The sequence below is a fragment of the Sorex fumeus genome, unplaced genomic scaffold (genome assembly GCF_029834395.1).
Source record: "Sorex fumeus unplaced genomic scaffold, SorFum_2.1 ptg000032l, whole genome shotgun sequence".
NCBI lineage: Eukaryota > Metazoa > Chordata > Mammalia > Eulipotyphla > Soricidae > Sorex > Sorex fumeus.
In genome coordinates this window covers 11054514-11081995 of record NW_026606089.1, presented here as the reverse complement: position 1 = coordinate 11081995, position 27482 = coordinate 11054514, and the positions used below count along the sequence as shown (strand labels likewise).

The window sequence follows — 27482 nt, the reverse complement described above, 5'->3', positions numbered from 1 at the left end:
CAGGCCCTGCTCTGAGCATAATGTACACTTAACCGCTTTATTTTCTTTTTATTCAAAATTCATTTATTTGTTTGTTTGTTTTGTAGGGGCCACAACCATCAGTGTTCAGGGCTATGTGGTGCTAGGGTTCGAACCCTCAGCAGCTGTGTGTGATTTTTTTTTTTTTTTACTTTTTAGGTCACACCCAGTGATGCTCAGGGGTTACTCCTGGCTCAGCACTCAGGAATTACTCCTGGCGGTGCTTGGGGGATGATATGGGATGTCAGGATTGAACCCAGGTTGGCCGCTGGCAAGGCAAACGCTTTACCCGCTGCACTATTGTTCCTGTCCAAGGCGAGTGCTTTAACTCCTGTACGATGGCTCCCATCTGCACCTTTGCTCCTTTATCCTCCCCTGTTGTCTCCAGCATGTAGTGAAGGAGGAAGCGAAGCCTGCATGCAGAGAGGCAAAAGCACAGAGAAAGAAGTTGGGAATTTAGGGGGCCAGGGAGATACAGTGGGTAGGGGGCTGCCTTGCACATGGTTAAGCCAGGTTTGATCCCAGGCATCCCATACAGTCCCCCAAACCCCAAACACTGCCAGGAATAATTCCTGAGTGCAGAGCCAGGAGTAAGCCTAGACTATCGCTGGGTGTGTCCCCTGTCCCCACCCTTTGAAAGGAGTGGGGGATTTAGAATTCAAACCCCAATTTGGGGGTTGGGCATTTGGACCACATTCGGCAGTGCTCAGGGCTCACTCCTGGCAGTATTCAGGGGACCATATGGGGTACCGGAACCTAACCCGGAACTGCGAGTTGCTAGGCAAGTGCCTAGACCCCTGTATTATTGCCCTGCGAAAACCTGGATCTTCCGTCACTCAAACGGGAAGCATCCCTTTATGCCAAGGAGGAGTGATAGCACAGCAGCTTGGGCCCTCTTACACATACATGACCACGGTTCCATCCCTGGTACCCGGTGTAGTCCCTAGGTCCCTGGGTCCTCAGGAGTGATTCCTGATTGCAGAGCCAAGAGTAGCCCCCAGCATCAAACAAACAAACAAACAAACAAACCAAACAACCTCCTCCCCATTTTTTTTTTTTTAAGAATTAGAAATAGAAGGAACAGCGGAGGACTCGACTGGTGGGAGGCGGAGATCGGGGCTATCTTGCCTCTTCAGTCGGACTGGCCAGTTGCCTGGAAAGCCCCCCGCCCCCGCCCACCTCCGCTAGGACTGGGCGGCCCCAAACCCCTCTCTGGACAGGAGGGCGGGGACCCCGGGAGCGAAACGCCAGCTCGGACCCCCCAGCCGGGCGACGACTCCGCTTGAGGCACTCGGCGCTCCGCTCCCGGGCCCCCACCCCCAGCGGCACCCCTAGTCCCGCGCAGAGGAGCCGAGCTCTGAGGCTTTTAGAAGGACCCCGAGCTCCGAAGCACCAGATCCCCGGCACTAGCCGGGGAAACTGAGTCCCGGAGCGCCGAGGCGCGGGGCCCACGGGGGCGCCGCGAGCAACGGGTCCGTTCGGGACGAGGCGCCGCGCCGGCCCCGCGCTGGGCGGCCGGCGGCGGGGCGCAACCCGGGGGGCGCGGGCCGGGCCGGGAGCGCGCGCCGGGGGGTCCCCGCGTCGCCGCCGCGCGCCGCGTCCCGCCCGCCCCGCCCCGCCCCGCGCCGCCCCGCCCCGCCCCGCGGGATCCTTTAAAAGGCGGGGCTTGGCCGCCAGCCCCGCGGCCCGGCCAGACGCCGGTACTGGACTCCGGCGCCTGCCCGCCACTCGCAGCTCCATCAGTCGCCGCGCCCGAGCCCCGGCCAGGATGAGCGGCAGAGTCGGCGACCTGAGCCCCAAGCAGCAGGAGGCGCTGACCAAGGTGAGCCCCGGCCGCCGCGGGCCCCGCGCGCCGCCGGGCCGTGGCCCTCGGCCCCGGGCGGCCGCGGCGGGGGCGAGGGCCGCGCCGGAGGAAGGGGTCCGAGCGGCAGGGACAGCCCCCGCCGCACCTGGCGGCCGCGCCCCCCTCCCCGGGACCCGCCTCGCCCCCGCCGCCCCCGCCGCCGCCGGCCCGGGGACCCGGGGAAGTTGGGCCACCCCAACCCGGGTGGTGCCACCTGGGAAGAAGTGGTTGCTTGGAAGCCCTCGGAGGCGGCGAGGGCACAAAGGCGGCATTTATTCTCGGAACTGGCAGCCGGGCCCTGGGGGAGGTCGGGGGCAGGGCCCCAGGTTTCCTCCCATTTCCGGGAGGTTTTCCTCCTGGCCGGGGCTGGAGGGAGAAGTCCGGGACGGACCTCTGGGGTTCTCGGTCGCCCTGGCCTTCTTCTGCCCTTTGCCCCTGGAGGGGATGAGATGGAGTTTGGACCCGCCTGGGTGGAAGGGGGATGCCCGCAGCTGTGAGGTCTGGGAGTCCCCCGGGTCCCTGGGAGCTGACACCAGCCCCTTCGTGGCCGGCCTTGGCTCCGCGGAGCCCAGGACGTCGTCAGCCCGGCTTTGCCTACTGGCCCCTGGGCAGAGGACAGACCCGCTTGCTTCCCCGCTGTGGCTGCGGGCACCCGGGCAGGTGAGCGATTCTTGGAAGCGGAGCTGAAGGAAGGACCGTTTCGCCAGCCCAGAAGGAAGGCAGCAAGTGTCCGTGCCCGGGGCCGAGAAGGGGGACGGGGCAGTGTGGATGTCATCCCCATGGTGCTGTGAGATCCCTGCGGCAGGCCGGGCCTCCCCCACATCCCCGGAGAGCGGATGGGGAGGTTCCAGGTTTTATGAGGGATCTGCAAGTTAGGCAGACAAGGGATTAGGTGGTGATTAAAGTGGAACCTAGGGGCTGGGTAGGGTCCTTGGGAATCGGGGCCTTGCCCTGGAAGCGCAGTTAGGTAGGTAACCTCCAGGGCTCGGAAGGGTTGGGGAGAGGGGACAGTCTGAATCCTGGACTGACCTCAGCCAGGGGCAGAGGTGGCCAGTCCGTGTTGGTTTGTGCTGCCGATGTCCCCCAGGTCAGTGACAGGGCAAGGGGAGGTGACTGGGGCAGGAGGCATGGGCAGGACACATGGTCACAGAGTAAGTGCCTAGCAGGGGGAGTGGGTGTGGCCGTCACTTGGGGTCACTGTCCACCTCCCTTGTTTGGCACGCCCTGTGCTTCCCCATCCCCTCCTCCCCTCTCCCTGCACTGCTTTCCCCCAGCCCAGTTCCAATGTCCAGTTTCCCCTCGAAAGTCCCCTCTCTCATCTCTCCTCGCTCCTCCAGAATGTGACGCCCCTTTCTGTTACTAAGACCCCCATCCAGGGGCTGGAGCCATCTCACCGCGGGTTGGGCGTTTGCCTTGCACGCGGCCGACCTGGGTTCAATTCCCAGCGTCCCATATGGTTCCCTGAGCACTGCCAGGAATGATTGATTCCTGAGTGCAGAGGCAGGAGTGACCCCTGAGCATTGCCAGGTGTGACCCAAGAAGCAGAAAAAAAAAAAAGACCCCCCCATGTTGGGAGGATCCTCTCAGGATGGGAGAAGCATGCTGAAAGTAGACTACAGACCAAACATGATTGTCACCCATTGTCTCTTTTGAAAACCACACACCCAATAAGAGAGAGAGAACAAAAGGGAATGCCCTGCCACAGAGGAAGGGTGGGGTGGGGGGGACGGGGGGGGGTGGGAGGGATACTGGGATCCGTGGTGGTGGGAAATGGGCACTGGTGGAGGGATGGGTATTTGATCATTGTATAATTGAAACCGAAGCACAAAAATGTGTAAGTCTGCAACTGTACCTCATGGTGTCTCACTAATAAAAAAAAAAAAAGACCCCCATCCAGCGCGGGGGAGGCGGCCTCACAGACTCAGTTTGTATCCCAGCCCTGCCACTCAGAAGCTGTTTTTTTTTTTTCTTTTTGGGCCACACCTGGTGATGCACAGGGGTTATTCCTGACTCATGCACTCAGGAGTTACTCCTGGTGGTACTTGGGGGACCATATGGGATGCTGGGAATCGAATCGGGTCAGCCACGTGCAAGGCAAATGCCCTACCTGCTGTGCTATCCCTCCAGCCCCGCTGAGAAGCTGTTTGACCTTCGGCATGTGGCTTCTCTCTGAACTCCAATTCCTCCGTCTGTAAAATGGGATAAGGGGGACCGGAGGGCCTCCTCCCTGCTCCCCCACGCACCCACCGTGAGCTTCCTGGGCTCAGCCAGCACCATTGACAGTGTTGACTTGCCTAGAACAAGGTCCAGCCCAGCTCCGGGGAGCCCAGGTCAGAGGGCGGTCAGGGAGGGATTCAGCACTGATGTGGCTGCTTCTCCCCACAGTTTCGGGAGAACCTCCAGGATGTGCTGCCCTTATTGCCGAACCCCGATGACTACTATCTGCTGCGCTGGCTGCGAGGTGAGGGAAGGCCAGGGAGAAGGGGGCTGCACGGTGGGAAGCGGGGACCGAGGGCTAGTGGTGGGTCCCGCAGGGGCATCCTCTGGGAACCCTGCCCTGGCCGTGGCGGAGTCTGGAGTAATCACTTTCCAGCCAAGAGGCTCCTTGGCAGTTCTCAGCGCTCCTCGTGGAGTGGCGATGTCATCGAGGTGCAGAGTGGCCAGTCCCAGAGAATGCCCAGGGCCGTCAGCAATGTCCCTGCGCCTGCTGACAAAGCCGCGCTCCTGAGGGCCACGCGGGTCAGCAGAGGCACAGTCAGGTCCAGAGCCAGAATCCTCGGGGGAGGCCTGGCGGAGGGGCTGTCTGCAGCCTCACCTAGGCTGACAGGGCTCCCCTTAAGTCACCACCGGCTCTGGGTGGTCCTAGCTCTGCCCCCCTTGGCGGTGGCACTGGGGACAGGGGTCAGGGGTGAGCATGTGCCTTGTGGGGCTGCAGGCTGGGCGGGAGAGAACCTGGGAGCCGGGTCCATTGCTAGATCTGACAGGAACTGTGCCAGTGGTGAGAAGCCTGACAAGTCCCTACCCGTGTCCTGACTCCCGACAGCCCACCTTCGTGGCTCCTCCTACGATTCCAGTCTGGTGCCACCCTCTCCGGACACTTATTATTATTATTTTCTTTCTTTCTAGAAACACGTTTTCCCAGGCACAGAAATAAGAAAGTCCTTTGGGCTAGATGAGCGGAGGTGAAATTGTGATGTAGACTCAGAGCCTGAAAGATTCGAACCCGTCAGGCCCGGATGGGTGACCTGGGTGAGGTGACGGGAGGTATTTTCTCTTTCCTGTGCAGAAACGGAAGAGAGAGTGCTGGCCCACTGTCAGGGGGCTGTGTGCAGGCACCAGGACTCTGCCTCCAGGAGGCCCACATAAGTCCCTCTACACGCCTCTGGAAGTGCCCCAAAAGCTTCAGATGGCTACAGCTCCCTTCCCCTGTGACTGTCGCCCACCCAGAAATGGGAGGGGGGTCACTCTAAGACCAGGAGACTGTTTTTTCCACTTTATTTTAAATTGAATCACTGTGAGTGACAAAGATATTCACGATTGAGTTTCAATCATAAATTGAGTTGTTGATGTCAACACCATCCTTCCCGAGTGCCCGCTACCCTCCACCAGTGTCCTCAGTTTCCCTCCCAGCCCGAGCCCGCTTCTGTGACAGGCACTTTTCCCCTCCCTGAGGGGACATATATTTTTTGTTTCATTTTGGGTTTGGGTATTGGGATGATACTGGAGCTACTGAGGGCTACTCCCTGCTCAGTGCTTGGGGCTGGGTAGGGGCAGGGGGTCACTCCAGATGGTGCAGGGAAACCACTGTGCCCCCCACCCCTGTGCTGCTGCCTTAAAGGGCCAGCTACAAGGTGATCAAACAGACCCCAGAGCAGCCATGAGGTGAAGTGTGGTTGCGGAGAACTCTTCAGCAGAAAGCAGCTGTCTTTTGATCGAAGAGGCCATTAAGCCTGGACAGTTCACCAGGTCTAATGACTGTTGCCTGCTCACAGAAATCATCTGCCAGAGGGAAAGACAGGCCCAGAGAGGGAAGGACATTTACTTGCAGACACACAGCCGCTGCAAAGCAGAATCAGGGCAGGAAGTTGGGGTTCCCCATTTCCTGGCCAGCAGCCTTACCAGTAGCCCCTTTATGCCCTTTATTTGTGCCTCACATTTCCCAGGCAGGAGCTCAGCCCGCTCACATTCTACTCTGAATTTCAATGAGGGTTTTTGGTTCTTTTTCTTTTTTTTAAAGATGTCTTTCCTCTCTCTCCTGCTGAGTCTAAAGGAGACCTTCCCGCGTGCCAGCTGATTGGCAGACCCTGTTTCTGTCCTAGGTGTGAGTTAGGGCCGGGCTCTCTCCCGCCACCCCTGTGGGCTCACATCTCCTCCAGCACTCTGCAACAGCAGGTCCCCAAAGCCTCTCTGCTTCCCACTGCCTAGGGCTGAGCTCTGGGCACCCCAGCAAGGAGGGCCAGGTGAGGGCAAGGTGAAGCGAGGAGGTGGGGGGGAGCGAGGGAAGGTGGAGCGGACCTGAGTCTCCATTTTCCGGGGCTAGGAATTGGGGGGGTGGTAGGGGTGTTTGGACTATACCTGGTGGCTCTTGGGGGTTCCTCTCAATTCTGTGCTTAAGGATTGCCCCGGCGGTGCTCAGGAGCCCATATGTGGTGCCAAACCAGGGTCGCCCGCATGCAAGGCAAGTGCCTTCTGCGAGGTCCCGTCTCTCCAGCCCAGGACTGAGTCAGAGCAGCTGCCAGAACGGCTGCCCTGGAAGAAGCTCAAAGCTGTGCTTCGAGCCGCCCCTCGCTCAAGCAGCAGATGCCCTGATTCAGTGGACAGGGAGGCCTAGCATGGTGACTGGCCAGGGACAAGCGGCGACTGCGGACAGGCCCTTTCCAGAAGATTGGGGGGAGGGGTAAGGCTGACCAAGAGCATCCTGGAGATGCACTGTAGCACTGTCCTCCCATTGTTCATCGATTTGCTCCAGTGGGCATAAGTAGCGTCTCCATTGTGAGACTTCTTGTTACTGTTTTTGGCATGTCAAACACGCCACGGGGAGCTCGCCAGGCTTTGTCATTCGGGTGCGACACTCTTGGTAGCTTGCCAGGCTCTCCAAAAGGGATGGAGGAATCGAACCCTGGTTGGCCACATACAAGGCAAACACCCTACCCACTGTGCTGTTGCTCCAGCCCATCCTGGAGATGAGGAGTTTGGAACACTCCAGCATGCCTGGCTCCAAGGAAGATGGAGTGACCATCCATCTGGGAATGTTCTGGGCCTTCCCAGTCTTCCCCGTCACGAGAGGAGTTGGGTATCCATCGTCCAAGTGTCCCAGCTCCTTAGGGGGTGTCTGTCAGAGCTGTGCAGTCTCTTGCCAAGCAGGGAGAAGCGGGAGTCGGCCAGGAGGCACTTCCCAAGAGTGAGTGAGGGCTTCTCAGGTCTGTAGATATGTGATAAGGGCTGGAGCGGTAGTACAACAGGTTAAGGCACTTGCTGACCCCAGTGTGATTCCCGGAACCCCACAGGGTCCCCCAGCACCGCCAGGAGTGATCCTTGAGCACTGGGCACTGCCGGGTGTGGTGAAATCTCTTGATGCATCTCTGTGTACAGCCACTCTCGAGTGATAAAGGGACGGGAGAGAGAGAGAGGACAGAGCCTTGTCTGTCTGGCCCCAGTCCCGGGCTGTCATCAGGACATATGGCAGGTCTGTTCATAGGTCAGCGTCTGGATCTCAGAAGCTTTGGGGGACCGGGGAGATGGTTTAATGGCTCCACATGCTAGGCAGGTGGGAGGCACGGGTTCTAACCTTGGTACCGCATGGTCTGCCAGGAGAGAACCCTGAGCACGGAGCCTGGAGTAGTCCCCCCTGACCCCCGCCTCCACCTCCACCTACTATGACCTCCCTACCCCCCAAAAAAAAGTTGTGTGACGTATGAAATCAAGCTGAACTGTCAGGAGATGAAATGTAAGAGGGATGGATCCAGAAAGCCGCCTGTCCACATGCGGGGGGTGGGAGGGTGGGGGCGGGGAGGGGCTTAGCAGCAGTGCAGGTGAAAGGGATTTGGGGGTTTCAGTTGCCTGTAGCTCCACCCGAGTTGGTGGGGCGATGATTGCCAAGGAAGTTCTTAGGCTTTATGGGAGAAGTTCGGACACAGGTGCAGTGCCCCGGACAGCACACAGAGCTGGAAAGGGGCCAAAGGGAAGTTAGTCAGATGGGCTTGGACCCAGCCGGGAGGCCCGAGGTGGGGGTGGTGCGGAGAAGGACCAGGACACCTGCCTCGCTCTGGGTGCTGGTGTAGGTGGCATCTCGGACTACCTTGGAGCAGGAGGGTGTGTGTGGAGATGTGGGGGAGGCAGCGAAGTCTTTGTGGTTAAACCTAGACAGGACAGCTTGGGTGGGGCTTTGCAGGTTCGATCATGAACTTGGGCCATCGTGAACTCTGAAACTCTCCATCCGGGTACCCCGGGGCAGGGCGCTGTGTGGCCCCAATGGGGCTGCAGATGGACCAGAGCAGGCTGTTCATTCTTCCGGGGTGCTCTCTTGGCTCCAGCCTAGGTGTGGGGTGGCTCTGTTCATCTTTGAACCATGGCTCAGTGCTCCAGATGGGATGTCAGACTCTGATGCAGAGATTAACTCGGTGCCGAAGGGAAGGTTCCTTGGTGATAAGGGGGACCAGGGTTCGCTCTTTCGAAGAAGAGATTGAAAAAAATACTTCCTTCACCTGGTTTCACCTTCTCGGGTGAAACTCTTTCGCCCCTGAAGTTACAGCACTGTCCAGACTGGCCTGAACCTTGCCCCCTGCGGTCACCGATTCTGGCGCTGTGAGGTTGTACCCAGGCGCTCTCGATGACTAACTTCTGCCTGTGGGGTAGTCTGAGAGGCCGCTGGGGTATGGCTGCAAAGGAGCCCATCCCAGCGTGGATCTAGGGAGTTTTTCCCCTCCTCCGCCTGACCCTACCTCGGTTTCCCTGTTACAGCAAGAAGCTTTGACCTGCAGAAGTCCGAGGCCATGCTCCGGAAGGTGAGGTCTGCTCAGCACCGAAGCCCACCGACGCCTCTGTTTTTGCCCAGGAGACTTAAACTCTGCTTGGATTTTTGCCCAGCCCCTGCTACCCTTGGGCTTAGGCTTGTCACATATGTACCGACCACTGCTGCCTGATCCCTCGGGGACATAGTGCACACAATGTGTTTCCCTAAAAGCATGGATATTTCACAGTTCTGGGCCCCCGGGAATGATCCTCTGTTCTCTGAACACCTAACATGGGGCTGTCTCTTCCGGTGACCCACCTGGGATCTGTCCTTGTCACCTTTTGCTAGATGCCGATGACCAAGCACCCTCCCCCTCCCCTGCCACCCCTCCCAGCCTTGTGTTCTTCAAGCCCTAATTAATTATGTGTTTGCAGCATGTGGAATTTCGGAAACAAAAGGACATTGAAAACGTCATGAGCTGGCAGCCTCCAGAGGTGAGGAGAAATTACCCCCGCAGGAGGCTGTTCCACCCCATCTGTGCCCTGGGAGCCCCCCAAACACCCAGAGGGCCCCTACCGGTCCTCTGAATGGGTATTCATTGGCAACCAGGGGAAGGCGGTCGGTCAAGGAGAGTTGGACAAACCCAGAGCCGGGCCCCGGGCAGAACTCACCTGCACGCCCTTTCCCTGCCAGGTGCTCCAGCTGTACATGTCGGGGGGCATGTGTGGCTATGACCTGGAGGGCTGCCCCATCTGGTACGACGTCATTGGACCTCTGGACACCAAGGGGCTGCTCCTCTCAGCCACCAAACAGGACTTGCTCAAGGCCAAGATGCGGGACTGTGAAATGCTTCAGCGCGAGTGCGCCAGCCAGACTGAGAAGGTGAGGACCCGGCAGGTGGCCCGAGGGCAGGGGTGCGGGGCATCAGCTTCGGGGACCCAGGTCTACCCCCGCAACTCACAGACCAACCTGGCACACAGCAGGGAGGCACCGCAGGCAGTCGGCCTGGGCTGGCCCCTGAGCACCAAGGCAGGTGTGGCCCCAAACTAAACCAGATAACCACCACCCACCCAAAAAACCCCCCAAAACCAAAAAAATAAAACAAGTGAAGTGCACATGAGCGAAGCTGGGGGCAGAAATATGGCTTCAGAGCTGAGGCCCACACGTTTGGATTTCGGAGACCAGTAAAATCGACAGTTTGGGGAACGACATCCAATTCCAATTTTTCCAAGTAAGGACTGACAAAATATCTACTGGGCTCCTATTGTTATGATTGAGCTCATGTAGGCTGGAATCATCTCAGAATAAAAGGCAGGCCTTTCAATCAACTCACTTTAGCTTCATTTAAAAAAAAATGTGCCCAGGATCAGGGAGATTGCTCAGCCGATTGAGCACATGCTCTGCGTGCGGAAGGCCCACAGTCTAGCCCCAGTGAGAGAGTGAGCACAGGGCCAGGAGTAGCCTTTGAGCACCATCAAGCATGTCCACCAAATCCCTCCATTACTGGCACCAGAGAAACCTTTGTCACGGGCCACCCCACCCTTGGGGAGTGTTTGGGCACCTGTGGTGTGACACTGAGGTGCTTCTCTGAGGTGTAGGCGAAGAGAAGGACAGCCGAGTCCTTGCCTGAGAGTAGGCTGGCCCAGCCTCCGGGGTCTGCGGCCCTTCTGGCCTCCTCCTCAGCAGTTGTAAAGATGCAGCCTACCGGGGCCCAGAGATAGTGGGTTGGGCACTTGTCTTGCCTGCGGCTGACCCAGGTTCGATCCCCAGAACCCCATGTGGTCCCCTGGAACACCACCGGCAGTAATCCCTGAGTGCAGAGCCAGGAGTAACCCCTGAGCACTGCTGGGTGTGACCCTAAAACAAACAAAACAAAAAAGAAAAAGAAAGAGGCAGCCAAACAAGTGGAATGGGTTTGGAACATTCCACACCCACACTCACACACACACACACGGGAATACAGCGAAGAAGCACAAGATGAGGATGTGGTACTTAACCCTTGGGTTAAGTACCTGGGTCCGGGAGATGACAGGCAGTGAGTGAGCCCGACCCGGAGCAGAGCACGGGAAGCGGGAGGTTTTCAGGTCATACCACCAGAACAAAGAAGCGCAAACGTCAGCTCCATCCACCCAGTCCTTGACTGTGTGAGAACCCGGAGGCCTGGGCTGGAAAAGTGGCCTGCCTGGGCCCCAATTCTGGCTTGAGCTGGCGATCTCAATGTGGGAAGCCCTAGGTATGGCCCTGCCCCGGGTCATGTTGTCAGAAGCCCGGCACCGGGGTGTGTTTGCTGGGAACTGGGGTGGGCTTCTGCGGTGGAGAGCCTCGTGTGATTCTCTGATCCTCTGTTCCCTATGCAGCTGGGGAAGAAGGTGGAGACCATCACCTTGATCTATGACTGTGAGGGGCTCGGCCTGAAGCATCTCTGGAAGCCGGCTGTGGAGGCCTACGGAGAGGTCAGGGGCAGGCTGGGGAGCTGGGGGAGGTGGTAGGGAGTGGGCCCCCTGGGCTAGGATGCCCGTGGGATGGGAGAGGTGACAGGGGCAGCATCTAGCCTGGAGGAAGTAGGGTCTTGCCCCCTCCCCGACACAGAGGGCTGAGCCCACGGGACTCAGTGCTTTTGTTTCCACAGTTTCTCTGCATGTTTGAGGAAAATTATCCTGAAACACTGAAGCATCTTTTTGTTATTAAAGGTAAGATGGCAACTACCCGTGATGAAACCCAAGGGAACAGAGGGGCCACCACTGTCACGGGCAGATTGAGGAGAGTCAACAGAGGAAGCTGAAGGGGGCTCGAAGGACCTGGTCAGGAGACCGGTCCTTGGCACACACACAGACCCTGTGCAAGTCACAAAGCCGGGGGGTGTCCTGGCGTCCTGGCCACCCGGACTCCTGCCTGGGGTTGCCCTTCTGGGCTCCGTCCGGGGCACTTGGGCATGTGTGGCCTGACAGGGGGCTGCGGAGGACACTGTTAGGGACAGCGTGCCCCCTGGCCTCAGCCTCACATTGCCTACTCTCTGTTCCAGCCCCAAAACTGTTCCCGGTGGCCTACAACCTCGTCAAACCCTTCTTGAGCGAGGACACCCGTAAGAAGATCATGGTCCTGGGGGGTGAGTCGCCAACTCTCTTCTCCACTCCCCCACGGCTCTGTAGTCCCAATGGGTCAAGGGGTTTCATGGGTGTGGTCAGGCTCCCCCTGCTGGTGTGGTGGCAGCAGAACCCAGGAGCTGGGCCCTACTTGGGGGTCGGCCTGTTCTGGCTTCAGAACTCCTTCTGGAACATTCTAGAAGAAAGTGCTGGGCCCTGGGGCTGGAGAAACAGTGCAGGGGTTAAGCTGCTTGCCTTGCATGCCTGTCAACCCTGGTTTGATCCCAATGCTGCGTATGGTCCCCCAAATACCATCAGGAATGACCCCTGAACACAGAGCCAGGAGTAAGTCCTGAGGACCACTGGGTGTTTTGGTTCTAACCAAAAATGGGGGGAAAAACTCAAGAAAGTTCTGGGCTTAGTATTGTTTATAAGATGAATGAGATTCTCTAAAGGACCTAACTGATGGTGTCCTGATAGAGAAAAGCTGTCAAGAAGTGGGGCGGAGGGGCTGGAGTAATAGCATAGTGGGTAGGGTGATTGCCTTGCACTCATCCGACCCGGGTTTGATTCCCAGCATCCCGTATGGTCCCCTGAGCAACACCAGGAGTAACTCCTGAGTCCAGAGCCAGGAGTAGCCCCTGTGGATCGCAAGATGTGACCCAAAAAGCAAAAAAAAAAAAAAAAAAACCCAGAAAAAGAAGCTGGGTGGAGTACAGTAGGTAGGGTGCTTGCCTTGTGTGCTGTCAATCTGGGTTCACTCCCCAGGATACCATATGGTCCCCCTAGCACTGCCAGGAGTGATCCCTGAGCACAGCCAGGAGTGACCCCTGAGCATCATCAGGTGTGGCCCAAAAAACCCAAAACCAAAACCAAACAAAAAAGCTAAGATATAAACCAGAAAAGGCTCCGGAAGTAGTAGAGAGAGGCGCCTGGAGGTGGCTGGGGCAGAGGGTGCATTTGATGAGCACCTGTTCTAGGCCTCGGCGCCAGGGTTGAAGGTGAGAAGGACTGAATCCCCCGAGGAGCTCTGGTTGGGTGAGCACGTATGTCCTGGCTGTGGGCAATTCAGGGGCTGGCTCAGAAATGGGTGGGCTGCTGGCAGGGGGCACTCCCTGCCCGTGACCTAGGGAGGAGGTCCCGTGTACCTCGGTGGAGCACTCAGGCTTGATGAGGCGGCAGCCAGGTGTGGCAAGGCGGGGAGCAGATTGACCCCAAGCGGAATCTAACGTCACATGCCAGGGCACAGACACTGGGTCAGAGTGTGAGGTAGGGGCAGAGCCAGGTCCCACAGAATGGGGCGGGTGGGGGTGCGGCACCTGGCTGAGAAGCAGGGACAGGACTGTACAGGCCATGGCTGGTAAGACTGTGACGACCAGGTGCCCGCTGGACATCAGGAACATACTTCACGCAGGAGGCGCCTTAGGCAGCCTGAGCTGGCACAGACACAGTCGGGCTAGATAGGAGAGCAACTTCTTAGGAATAGCTCCAGCGATTAGATATTGGGAGTAAGGGAGAAAGGACAACCCGGAATGACTCCCAAGGTCTGGCCTGGAGGACTCCCAGTAGATGGGGGATGTTTTATTTTTTGTTATTATTTATTTATTTGCATTTTGGGTCACACCCGGCGATGCACAAGAGTTACTCCTGGTTCATGCACTCAGGAATTACTCCTGGCGGTGCTCGGGGGACCCTATGGGATGTTGGGAATCGAACCCGGGTCAGCCGCGTGCAAGGCAAACGCCCTACCCGCTGTGCTATTGCTCCAGCCCCAGATGGGGGATGTTTTAGGCCAACTGAGAATAAACTTGAAGAGGGCTTCAGGAATGATGGTTTTGTGTTTTGGGGGTTAGGCTACCTCGGGTGGGTGCTAGGGGCTACTCCAGGCTCTGTGTTTGGGGCGTGGGACAGTGTTGCTACCCGTGGTGCTCAGGAACCACGGAAGCTCCTTAACCCTTGTCCTCTCTCCGGCCCAAGCCTGTGGGACTCACTGTCGTTGGGGAAACTTGAGTCTGGTGCTTAGCAGAACACTCCAGTCTGGAGATTCGGGAATTACCGAACGATCAATGAGGCTGGCAGTGGCTGACAAGGGCCGGGTATGCTGGGAAGGAGGGGGCACACAAGGGCAAGAAGGTAAAGACAGGGAGGGCAAGTGGGAATCAAGTCAGCCCAGGACAGGCCTGAGTGGAGTTTGCTGGAACATTAAGTGGATTCATGGGAGGAAAACGGAACGGACTCCTGGAGGGCTTGTGGCTGAACTTGAGGAGAACTTGTGTTCTACATAAGGGCACTACCTGAAAGCGGAGGTTCTGAGAGAAAGGACAGGGGTTCAGGTGCTGCCAGCTTTGGTTTGATCCCCAGTACAGCATATGGTCCCCCAAACACTGCCAGGAGTGATCCCTGAACACAAAGCCAGGAGTAAGTCCTGAGCACCAAGCATTGCCACCACCAGGTGGGATGCCCCCCAAAACACCACCCCCCTAAAAAAACAAGTAGAAGTAGGGACAGTGTATTTGGGCAGGACCCTGAGGGTGAGGTGAAGCCCCGGGGTCTGTTGCTCGTTGCCTCAGTTTCTCTCTGTGCGTGATGGGGAAAAATGCTCCTGGCCTTATCCAGACTCTCCAGCTGAGCTGGGAAATGAAAACCAAAATCTGGGCGAGAGGCTGTGGGGAGTTTGGGCTCTTTGGTTGCCGCTTCCCACCCCCCCCACCCCCCCTGACAGCCGGTTTCCTGGCAGCGGCGTGGAGGAGGCGAAATCTGTTCTCCCACCCACACCTGAAACTCTTTCAAGCGGCCCTGCCTCGGGCTGAGAAGGTTACAGGCTCCTCACAAGAGGGAAGACATTCCTGCTGGTCTGGTCACAGCACAGATGAAATCGCCACGAAGACAGATTCGGAGTTCCAGAGTAGCATGGGCTCAGGATGGCCCCCAGCAAGGCCAGGCGCATGGGCGGCTCCCCACCCCCAGAGTCTAGAGTCAGCATGGAAAGGCTGCCAGGATCTCAATACTGTACTTGGCGGGTACCGGGGTTGGCATCTGCAATGAAGTGGTTCTCAGCAGGGGTCGTGCTGGATCCAGCCCACCTCTCCTGTTGTGCACGGGAAAAGGGCATCCTGACGGGAGACACTGGGCTGGATGTGGCCCTGAGTGCCAGGCCCAGGCTGGCTACCACCACTGGGCGTGGCCTTGTTCTCTTTTTTAAAAAAAAAAAAAACCCAAATCACTGGCAGTTAGAGAGCCTGAAACAGAAGTGAAACTGCCACTAGGGTCAACCCACTTGGGGGTCACTGAGTGGGGGGCATGATTGAGCAGTACTGTTGGGGGCCAAAGCGGGGTTCAGAAGCACACTCGTGCCTTGGTAGAATTCAGTCCAACTGGGACCATTTTATCTGGACTCAGGGCCTTTTACCGGCTGCCCGTGATGTCCTCTGGCCCAGTGTCCTCCCGCCCTTCCTTCCTAAGGTCGGCTTCTCCTCGCCTGTGTGACACTCATTCACGCAGGGCACTTTACACTTTGTTTGGTTTTGGTTTTGGGGCCACACCCGGCGGTATTCAGGGGTTACTCCTGGCTCTGTACTCAGGGATCACTGCTGGTAGAACTCAAGGGATCTTTTTTTTTTTGCTTTTGGGTCACACCCAGCAGTGCACAGGGGTCACTCCTGGGTCTGCACTCAGGAGTCACTTCCGTTGGTGCTCAGGGAACCATATGGGATGCTGGGAATTGAACCCGGGCCGGCCGCGTGCGAGGCAAACGCCCTACCCACTGTGCTATCGCTCCAGCCCCCATCAAGGGATCTTAAGGAATCTGGGAGATGGAACTTGGATTGGCCTTGTGCAAGAAACTCACCCTCCCCACTTGTACCATTGCCCCGGTCCTCACTGGACAGTTTAAAACACCCTCTCAAGCACTGAGCTCCCCTCCCCCTGCCTGGCCCCTCCAGGGCCGGAGAAGCACAGCAGAGGAGCAACGGGCTCAGCACCAGAGGCGGGGGGGGGGGGGGAGGACCCCAGGTCTTCTGATACCGGGCCCGGGGCCGGGCGATCTCTGGGGTGACAGCTCTTCTTCCAGAGGTGGGCACACCCCTGGTACATGCCTGCATGTGTGTTCAGCTGCTTTTGTGTCTACTGCTCGGGCCATAATCTTTCTTCCTCTTTCTTTCCCTCTTCCTGCCAGCAAACTGGAAGGAGGTTTTGTTGAAACACGTCAGTCCTGACCAGTTACCCGTGGAGTACGGGGGCACCATGACCGACCCTGATGGCAACCCCAAGTGCAAATCCAGGGTAAGGCTGCCAGGGGCTGGTGCAACCAGGGGAAGCCAGCTCAAAGGCACCCCGTGGCTCACCTCATGCTCTGCCTGGCTTCCAGATCAACTATGGCGGGGACATCCCCAAGAAGTATCATGTGCGCGACCAGGTGAAGCAGCAGTACGAGCACAGCGTGCAGATCTCCCGGGGCTCGTCCCACCAAGTGGAGTATGAGATCCTCTTCCCCGGGTGTGTGCTCAGGTAGGGGCCGGGCTCTGGGCCTTGCAGCAGGACCGACGGATGGGGGCTGAGCAGAGGTGTGAGATCCCTGCGGGCCGAGCTGCCTGGCAGGGCACAGGCACACAGAATCATGACCGAGTGGCGGGGGCGGGGGGCCTGTTCTCCATAGGTGGCAGTTTGCATCCGATGGGGCCGACATCGGCTTCGGGATTTTCCTAAAGACCAAGATGGGGGAGCGGCAGCGGGCCGGGGAGATGACGGAGGTGCTGGCCAACCAGAGGTACAACGCCCACCTGGTTCCCGAGGATGGCACCTTCACCTGCAATGATCCTGGCATCTGTGAGTATCCTGGCCGTGCCCCTGTGTCCCCGCCCCACTTCCTGCCCACGCCGCCCATCTTTCGCCATAGCGGAAGCTCCTGGCTATGGAGATGAAGAGGCCTTTCCTCGCTTGGAGGAGGAAACCGAGGCTAGGAGAGGTCAGGGCGAGTCAGTGCCAGGAGATCTCAGTTCAGCACATCTGCTACTTGCTCCAGCCCTGTTGGGTCTGGGTCTGACCGGAACCAGACACTGGTGGTGTTGCTTCTCCAGATAGAACAGAGGTGGGTGGGTGTTGGGATCTCTGAGTGTGCAGTGGGAGGTAGGGAAAAGCCCCACCTGGACTTCTGAGAGCCACTCAGCTCTAGGGCGACCCACCCTCAAAATGGGGCGATCTAGGGGCTGGAGCAATAGCACAGCGGGTAGGGCGCTTGCCTTGCACGCGGCCAACCTGGGTTCGATTCCCAGCATCGTATATGGTTCCCCGAGCACTGCCAGAAAGTAATTCCTGAGTTCATGAGCCAGGAGTAACCCCTGTGCAATGCCAGGTGTGACACAAAAAGAAAAAAAATGGGGCGATCTAAAAACATGTGAAGAGGAAGTTTACGCAGGAGGATTAAGAATGGTAAATAGGGGGCCAGAGAGATAGTACAGTGGGTAGGGCGCTTTCCTGGCACCCGTCAGACTTAGGTTCAATCCCCAGCATCCCATAGGGTGCCCTGTGCACCTTCAGGAGTATTTACTGAGTGTAGAGCCAGGAATAACCCCTGAGCATTTCCAGGTGTGGCCCAAAAAGGAAAAAAGAAAAAAAAAGGCAGATAGGCACCTAAAAAATAGTGGAGCCATGTTCTATTTCAAAAGAGCCAAATTCCCTTTGATGCAGCCACTCTCCTGGAAATTCATCCTACAGATATTTACCCTAATACTGGAAGATATAAAGCTCATCCTAAGCCTGGGAAATGCCCATAAACAAAACTGGCTCTCACCTTGTTAAATAAATTATGATCCATTTATGCAATGGAACAGAATGTGTTTATTACAGAGAGTAGCCTGACATGGAAAATATCTCATATACATCAACAAAAAATAAAGCCTGAAACAGCATCCACAGTGTTTGTTCACTGGTTAAGAGCAAAGTGTATACATAGTAAAGAATTCTGGAAAACCTACATTAGCTAATGGTGATATCTCTGGCGCAGCAGGAAACATGGAGCACTTTCAAATTTTATGCTAGTCCTGCAAATACAGTTTATTTTACAGTGACTGTGTAAAACAATATGTCAGCACACAAACAATGTCCCCATCAAACCTCCAGTTTCCTTTCAGCTGGCGACACATAAAAATCTGTGAGAGCCAGGGCTTGGCTACAGAGCCACATTGAACTTGCGGCTGACTACTCCCAAGGGAAGCCACAGCCTCCCTGAGTTTCAGTTTCCTGAGGGCTACACCAGGGATCCAATTTTCTACCTCCTGGGGCTCACGAGAGATGTGATGAGGCTGTACAACACTTAGTAGTGCATGTAGCGTACCGCCTGCATCCCCACTTTGCATCGTTCTTTTATTATTATTAGGGCATGGCTGGGAAAAGGACCTCTGGACATGGTGCCAGAGAGTGAAGGAGCTCCAGGTTCCATTTTTTTTTTAGGGCAACAACCACAGAAGATCTTAATTTAACCAGTTCAGCCTCTGCGGTCCTCCATGGTATCACCCCAACTTCAGAGAGTGCCGTCATTCTCCCCACCCTGTCCCAGGCAGCCTTGGCCTCTGCCACCCGCGTTTCAGACGCTTAGTGCAGTGTCTTCCCAGGGGAGAGGAATACACATGTGAGCAGCAGCAGGAGCAGCAGTTGAGAACAAGGCTGAGCACTAAACTCTGCACATATACAAGTGTGATTCGTTTTTCTGTAGCGGACAGGGAAACTGAGGGACAGAGAAGGGGATCTCCGACGAAGTAGCCTGCACAGCACCCCCAAAGACAGAAGACATGAGAGCGTCTGACAGTCTTGTTTGTTTTGGGGGGCCACATTCAGTGGTGCTCAGGCCTTAATCCTGGCTCTGTGCTCAAGGGTGATCCTGGCAGGGCTCCTGGTACCATATGTGGTGCCGGGGATCGAACTGGGATCAGCCGCGTGTAAATCAAGTACCTAAGCCCTGTCCTATCTCTTAAGACCAGGAACTTTGGGACCACCGTATCCTAGAGATGATCATGTCTGCCTATGATAATGCTGCAGTGATGGGGCAAAGGGGAGAGAGAAGGGAGAGAGAGAGGGGGGTGGGGTGTTCCAGACTCCAGACCAGGAAAGTAACTCACCTGCAATCATGGTGAGTAGCATGCCTATTCCCGCCCCCCACCCCCCAGAGTCGTATTCGAAGAACACAGCCTGAGAAAGGACCATAAAGTTCTGATATAATCAGGCTTAAGTCTTCAAATCCCATATTTATTTTAGATCCCCTTGAATAAAGTTCCGGATGGAGGGAGTGCTTATCTGGCCCCAGGGGAAGCCGCTTTTTGTCCATTGCTATGAATAGAGGCCAGTCTCGGCATCAGTAACCCCTCGCCAGGTGCAAGGACAATGAGGGGGGATCAGCTGGTGCCGAGGGCCAGGGCTCAGGTTAGATGGGAGCCCAGAGGGAACCTGGTCTTAGGTTACCAGCTTACCTGGGGGAAGGCCTCAAGGAACTAGGCGACCCCCCCCCACCCTGCACAGTGAAACATAATCAGCCCGTGGAGAGAGGAAAGCCGTGAGCCAAAGGCAGAAGAAGCACATTCATCCTCCCCAGGCTGCTGTGGTCCAAGCCCAAGTACTTAATTACCAGGAGAACCAAAGTCTGACTTGGTTTCTTTCTTCACACAACTGCTACTGCTTCAGGGCCACCAGAGTGTGGGAAAGAGAAAGGACGCAGAAAGAACCCTCTGGACTTTGCCAACCATGCAGAGTGATCTTAGTTTCTGCTTCTTAAACAGTGGGGTGTCACCCCATGGGGGGGGGGCATGTAACTGAAGCAGGGGGGCGGTTTGCTAAAAATATTGCAGCCCTAAATGGTTTCTGAAAGTGTCATGATAAAAAATTAATTTTTGGAGGGAAAGGGGAGATAATGTATTATTATAATGTGTTAATGCAGTAGGGTGCCTGCCTTGGGATTTGATACAGATGGCCCCCCGAGCCCTCCAGGAGTGATCCTGAGCACAGAGCCAGGAGTAAGCCCTGAGGACCACCTGGTGTTGTCTGCCCCCCAAGTAAAAAATGATGTGAGGGGCTGGAGCAATAGCACAGCGGGTAGGGCGTTTGCCTTGCACGCAGCCAACCCGGGTTCGATTCCTAGCATCCCATATGGTCCCCTGAGCACCGCCAGGGGTAATTCCTGAGCGCAGAGCCAGGAGGAACCCCTGTGCATTGCTGGGTGTGACCCAAAAAGCAAAAAAAAAAAGATGTGAGAGACGAGGGCTTGAGCAGATCTTATAAGAGGGATTTTTATTTTTGAAAGCTGTACTGGGGTTCAAACACAGGACCTCCCACATATAAAGCATGAGTTTTACCACAAGTTTTTTTTTTCCCCAAGTTTTACCACCTAGAGCAGGTGACTTTTTGCAGGAGGAGGGGAGGGGAGACCACAGCCAGTGGCGCTCAGGAGGTCCATATAATGGCAGAGTTGGAACCCTGGCATGCAGGGCAAGAGCCTTTACCCCTGGACTCAAGCTTCAGCCCAGAGCCAATTTTAACCAGGGGTTCTATTAATCCCCAGAGTTGTAGCTGACCAAGCACCTACTTTCTTTGTTATTCTGCTATGAAATGCAAAGATGAAATAATCCACCTACAGGGTCAGACAGATAGTACAGCAGGTTGAATGCTTGCTTTATTTATTTAAATTTTTTTTTTATTAGTGAAACACCATGAGGTACAGTTGTAGACTTACAAATTTTTGTGCTTGGGTTTCAATTATACAATGATCAAGTACCCATCCCTCCACAAGTGCCCATTTTCCACCACCACGGATCCCAGTATCCCTCCCACCCCCATCCCCCCCATTCCACCCTGCCTCTGTGGCAGGGCATTCCCTTTTGTTCTCTCTCTCCTTTTGAGTGCTGTGGTTTGCAAAAGAGACATTGAGTGGCAATCTTGTTTGGTCTATAGTCTACTCTCAGCATGCATCTCTCATCCTGGGAGGATCCTCCCAACACCTTTATTTGGTGCTCCCTTCTCTATCTGAGCTGCCTTTTCCCCTAGCATGTGTGGCTGGCCTCCAAGCCACGGAGTGAACCTCCTGGTGCTTATCTCAGCTATTCTTGGGTGTTAGTCTCCTATTTTGTTAGTTTATATTCCCCAGATGAATTGAATGCTTGCTTTAGGGTGACCTGGGTTTAATCCCTGGCACCCCACATGATCCTGGCCTGCCAGGAGTGATCTCTGAGTACAAAACCAGGAGTGAGCCCTGTGCATCATGAGGTGTGCCCCCTTCCCCCCCAAAAGAAATAACTCACCTACACACAGACTTTTGAAAAAAAAAATCAGTAAAATCTATCGGTAATAGGAAGCTAATTTCCCCCCCAATACATAAATGAGGGCAGGGGCTCTCAGACCCTTTCTCCCCCTTTGGAAAGGCTCCCTAAGAACTACTACCCAGGGTCCAGAATAGGCACCAGATCTGAGTGACAATACAGTGGGCAGGGGGTTTGTCTTGCCTGCAGGAGACCTGTATTCCATCCCTGGCACCCTGAGCAGTCTCCCCAGCCCCCCAGGAGTGATTTCTGAGTGCAGAGCCAGGATTCAGCATTGAGCACAGCTGGGTGTGGCCTAACCCAAACAAAAAGCCGAACTGAGATTGTGACCTTTCATCAGATTTCTAAGGGACAATCAGTTCTTCAGAATTGAAGGAGACCTAGCCTGGAGGCTCTCTGGGGACACTGTAAGCCAGAGCGTGGGGGAGTGGCAAAGCGAACCACGCCATCAAGCACTTCCCCGGCAGGCCTCGGAGGACCCCCTTTCCTGACTTTTAGGCTGGACTGTCTTGCAGAGCAGAACCATCTTCAGATGGTCCCAGGTGCTCAGTCTCCTTAGTAACTATCTGTTTTGTGGGTTGCCTGGCAATTTTTTTTAAAAGCTAACTATAATGATAAAAGGGAGGATTCATCTATTCTGAATCATATCTAGTTGCATGCATGTTTTAAAAACAAAGCTTGCTCAACCTACCTGCAGTGATGGATGCAAAACCATCATACCCAAATATCCAAAGAAAGGAAAAAGTATTTTGCAACTTGTATCACTAACGCACAGTTGTAATATATGTAATCTTTAAAAAAAAAAAAAGCTTGTCATCTTCCAGAGCAGAGGACGTCCTTTCCCAGGACGACAGGTCCTGGGGGACCTCTGCACAGAGGAAAGCAGTAACTAACTCCTTTCACACTGTGAAAGGTGGCTGGTCTGTCCCCCCCCCCCCCCAATCTAATCTATGCATTTTATCCAGGGCAAGAAAGGAGGGGGTGATTCATTCTTGGGATTAAATATTGCAGGGTTTTTTTTGTTGCTTTGTTGGCTGGGAAGTAGAGATGAAAGAAACAGTGCTAATGCCCTTATTTTTATATTCTCTTCTCTTTTTGTGTGTGGTTTGGTTTTTCATTCCTCCTTTGGTTTTGGGGCTAATAACTGGCATTGCTCAGAGGCTAATCTGGGCACAGTTGCTTAGGGAGTTGCTTCTGGCAGGACTGAGGGGGACAGCTGGTGCCAAGGATCAAACCCAGGGCTCCAGCATACAAAGCCTGCACTCAGCCTATTGGGCTATTCACCCACATCCTTCTCCTGTGAGGGTGTGTGATGGATACAGACCACTTATCTGTATCAATTCTCTGTTCCACATGTTAGTACAGAACAAATAAATACAGAGTTTGAAAGAGAAGGAAAGAAAATTGATTTTGCTTTCAATTATAAGCAGCCGGTTCCTAGTCCAAGGCTTGAAAGCTTTTGCGACCAAGTGCATATCCATTTCTCTCCCTAAAGGAAACCAATGCTATCAGATCTTATCTAGTAATTTATCAAATATTCTCCATCCCTTCACACTGTTTCCAAATATACTACACTGTCATACAGTGTAGTACATCTCACACACACACACACACACACACACACACAACACACACATACTCACAGGAATTCTATTTCTTCATTCAGTGTTGAAGGGAGTTTGAGAAAAGTGAAATTTTGAGAAAAACTTTAGGGTAAGCATCTGATTATTATCACCAGAGAATTTAGACATAGAGTCAAGCCAATCATTATTATTATTATCATTTTGCTTTTTGGGTCATATACCTGGCGATGCTCAGGGATTACTCCTGGCTCTGCAATGAGTACTCTTGGCAGAGCTCAGGGGACCATACGGGATGGGATGGCGGGGATTGAACCCAGGTCGGCTGTGTACAAGGCAAACCCCCTAGTCGCTGTACTATTGCTCCGGTCTCAGGCCAAAATTTTCTACAAATAAATATTTTTTAATGTTATGAACTTTGGGCTGGAGCAATAGCACAGCAGGTAGGGCATCTGCCTTGCACGCGGCCCACACAGCCGACCCAAGTTCGATTCCTCTGCCCCTCTCGGAGAGCCCAGCAAGCTACTGAGAGTATCTTGCCCTCACAGCAAAAGCCTGGCAAGCTATCCGTGACGTATTCAATATGCCAAACACAATAACAACAAGTCTCATGATGGAGACGTTACTGGGCCCGCTCGAGCAAATCGATGAAAAATGGGAGGACAGTGACAGTGACAGTTATGAACTTTATACAGATTACTCCAGAGCTGGCTTTTCTGGCATATGGATGTACTGTGGACAGCTTTCCCAGCCATGCAGTAATAAATCTCTTTCTTCTCACATCAGAATAGTATTTCATTACACGGATCCCAGGAGAAAGTCTTGAACAGTCTTCCTTTATTTAAAATTTTTAAAACTGGCTTCCTTTAAACATTTGAATTTTCCCCAGTTGTTTATTATTGCAAACAGGTATGCAATAAACATCTTTTCCGTTTATCTTTCTGCAGGGTAAGTTTTTGGCTTGAAAAATTTGACCATTTTGCATTTTGTCAGAAACTGACCAGGGCCAGGCTTCCCGGAGCCCATCAGGAGCAGTGGGAATCACTTCCTCACAGTGCCTTTCCTTACATCGAAGAGGCTGAATGGGCTCCAGCTCTCAATGGGAGAGACAGAACAGCAGGGAGGGCAACCCTGGAACCACACATGGTCCCCTGAACCACACTACGAGTGATCCCTGAGCACTGCCAGATGTGGCCCCCAAAATTAAAAAAAAAGAACAAGGCTGAATGCAGAACTCAGTTATTCTGAGAAACAGTGAAAGAACAGAAATAGATGAGTAATAGCCTGGAGGTACCTAAATCCATTGTTTCCATCATCATCGTCACTAATACTGCGGCTATAAATTCTACTCCCCCTAAAAGACTCATTCCAGTTTCTTCTTTTTTTTTTTAATCAGTTTATTTGGTTTTGGAGTCACACCTGCTAGTGCCCAGGGGCTACTCCTGGTTCCTGGGGTCATGCTTGGACATGCACTGGAGATCAAACCTGAGCTCTTGGCATGCAAACATGTACTTGCTCCCATTGAGCTATCTCTCCAACAGCCATCCCCCCCCCCCCCCCCCCGCGCGCGCACACACACACACACACACACACACACACACACACACACACACACTCCCTGCCTACTCTCCAGTCTCCAGTTCAGGTTTTGATTTCTCTAAAAAGTCCGGAGTGGGGCCAGAGTGATAGTACCATTGGGTAGGGCACTTACCTCGCATGCGGCCAACACAGGTTCAATCCCCAGCCTCTCATACGGTCCCTCAAGCACCACCAGGAATAATTCCTGAGTGCAGAGTAGGAGTAAGCCCTGAGCATCACCAGGTGTGTGTGGCCCCCCCAAAAAAACAAACAAAAGTTTTTCACACTATTTCAATCAAAGGGTTTTCCTTTTAAGCTGCTAGGGAGAGGGGGGATATTGAGGCCATAACCAGTGCTGTCTAGGGGCTACTCTTGGCAATGCTCCAGGGGCCATGCCGGGGATTTGAACCCAGCTGGCTGAATGTAAGGCGAGCACCTTAACCTTTGTACTGTCTCTCTGGATAGTTTCTTTCCTGTGAATGTCAATTGGTGGAACTGTTTCAAAGGCGAAGAAGCCACTGCTTATGCCACCTCACCCCCATTCATGACCAGCCAACAAACTTCAGATGGCTGTTCATAAGCTTCTGATCAGAAGCGCCTAACTGTCTGGTTTTCTGCCTCCTTTCAGATGTTCTGCGGTTTGACAACACCTATAGTTTCCTTCATGCCAAGAAGGTCAGTTTCACGGTGGAGGTCCTGCTTCCAGACAAAGCCTCAGAAGAGAGGTTGAACCAGCTGGGGGTGGTCACCCCCAAGTAATACCTCCTCCCACAGCAGGCCTGGCTCCCTCGGCGTCCCCCTGTCCATTTCTATTCCTTGTAGCAAGTCATTCTCCCAGCATCTTGAAAGCCCCCCCAAACCAGAAAGACCTCAGGCTGGATCTGGGGACAGTTCATTTCCAAAAGAGGAAGAGAGAAGGTAGCAGGGGGTGGGGCTTCTTGCCTACAATTACGAGGAGTGCCCGGGGACTGGGCATCACGATAGGACTGAGCTATTTTCCTGTGAGCTGTGCCAATGCCACCTGTCCAGTGACAACTGAGATGGGGAGGGGAGGGGGGGTGCCTTGGCAGGGTGGAGAAGGGGAGATTAGAAAATGGGGGAAGAGACTGAGCCCTGACACTTCAAAGGAGCCAGCTGCAGGGGAGGAACTTGCTCTCAACGGGCACTTTGCAAGTCTAGGTGGTAATGGGGAGTAGCAAGGTAGCCTTACGGTGGACCAGGTCAGCGGTGCTCCGAAACATTCTTCTAGTGGGGCTGGGATCATAGAGCTGGGGTCCCCCAGGTCTCAGGAGGTGGCCCAAGTCTGCACAAGTTCTTCCAGGCTTCTTGGGGACATAGCCTGGCCTTCACCTTGAGAACCTCAGTTAACTCTTCCTGGGTCAGTCCAGTGATTGTCAGTGGCTCGAGTTTCTGGGACAGTGACGGTGAGCTGGAGCTTTCTGTCCCAGTCTCCAAGCAAAGCCCAGGGAAATTACCTCTCCGGGCAGAACTCCATGATGGGTCTGGGAGGCTGAACTTGGTAGCGAGTCTTCCACCCTCCTTTTCAGGGCTGCCAACGTCTAAACCCCCAAAAAAAACGCACTCTAGGAGGGATCCAGGCAAAACGAATGCACTCAGCGGGGCATTTTTCTCTCCCAGGGGGCCCATCTCAGGGCTCTTCCGCCAACCCTCCCCGACCCGATCAAAATCTCCGAGAGGTGGGAGGCAGTAGCTTCCTCACGCCCAAGGACTGGCTGCACCGCCGGCGTGCAAAGCTCTGCCAACACCTGGCAGCCAGGAGCTAGGGGCAGCCCCAGAAACCCTCGCAGGCGCGGCCACTCTGCTCACGGGGACAGGCAGGGCTGACCCTGGGGGCAGCCGCTCTGCAGGCAAGCACAGCACACGGAAAGGCGGCCAGACCTGGGCCCTCGCAGAAACTCCTTTCCCGCAGATCCAGCCCGGGGGTGTGGGGGAGCTGGTCTCGTCAAACTGGGGGAGCAGAAGTAGGCACTGGGCCGCCGCCTACGCGACAGGGTCCGCAGCTGCAGGGGGCCCGAAGGTCGCACGGACCCCAGCAGGACCCCGCTGGAGGACTTCCCAACCTTGGTTTACAACGCTCTGTTAGGAAAATTAACCAACGAATAAAGCAACGTCCAGTGCGCAAGGTGCGGGAGTCAATGCATACCGCCTCGCTCCTCGCCGCCCCTCCTTCAGCGCCCCAACCAGACCCCAGGGCCGTCCAGCGGCGATAGGCTGGGCGCATGCGCGAAAGCCACCCCCCCCCCCTTCTCTTCTCGCGTGAGCTTTCCCGCGGGACGGTCAACTTGCCTCCTGATTGGCTCAGCTAGGGCCCTGCCTCCCGCCATCTTTGCTAAGGGCACTGAGGATGCTATTGGCCGCCCTCCACGTCAGGGCGGAGCTTCCGCCCCGCTCGCACTTCAAAGTGCGGACCGGTGAGGCCAAAGCGCACCGGCTCCCGCGGGTCCCGCGCCCTAGGTGGGCCAGGAGTTGGAGGGAGGCTCTCGAGTGACGATCACGCGGTGTTAGGGACCGTCCCCTAATTCCTCGCAGGCACCGCCGGCCTTTCAGGGTCTGGAGATCGATTTGCGCTGGCTCAGCCTCCTTCCTGGTCCTTGCTGACAGGTCTGCCCTATGTGACCCCACAATGACAGCGACGCCCAGAGCTGAGAAGGCTTTCAGAAAGGAAGTCAGGTGGCTCTTGATTCTCTCATCTTTTTTGGATCATAATGAAAACTAATTCCTTGATTAGTTATTAGGCACGAATAACAGTCCCGTGTTTTTCATGGGAACTGGGGACCAAGGGCTAACCCTGGCAGGCTCAATTGCACAGTTGAATTTTTTTGGTTTGATTTTTTTTTGGTTTTGGGCAACACCCTGCAATGCTCAGGGTTACTCCTGGTTCTGCACTAGGAATCTCTCCTGGCGGGGTTTGGGGGACCATTTGTGGTGCTGGGGATCAAACCCTGAGTGCAAGGTAAACGCCCTACCCTCTGTACTATCATCCCAGAACTCACAATTGGAATTTGAGTGCAAGACTGCAGCAGTCTCTAATGGTGATGTTTTTGCCTTGTTGATACCCACCTCCACCCTCCGGCATACCCCTCCTCACCCCCACACCCCTACAAGGGA

General features: G+C 55.1%; 1 protein-coding gene across 1 annotated transcript; it reads left to right on the top strand.

The window, feature by feature from the left end:
* The first annotated feature begins 1682 nt into the window (after positions 1 to 1682).
* LOC130025735 (SEC14-like protein 2) lies at positions 1683 to 26503 on the top strand. The gene is made up of 12 exons (XM_056116538.1): positions 1683 to 1840; positions 4247 to 4322; positions 8822 to 8865; positions 9248 to 9307; positions 9507 to 9695; positions 11171 to 11266; positions 11443 to 11503; positions 11836 to 11919; positions 16071 to 16177; positions 16263 to 16402; positions 16551 to 16720; positions 24982 to 26503. The coding sequence occupies exons 1-12, from the start codon at positions 1787 to 1789 to the stop codon at positions 25110 to 25112; spliced, it is 1212 nt and encodes a 403-aa protein (XP_055972513.1). The 5' UTR covers positions 1683 to 1786; the 3' UTR covers positions 25113 to 26503.
* The last annotated feature ends 979 nt before the right edge of the window (positions 26504 to 27482 follow it).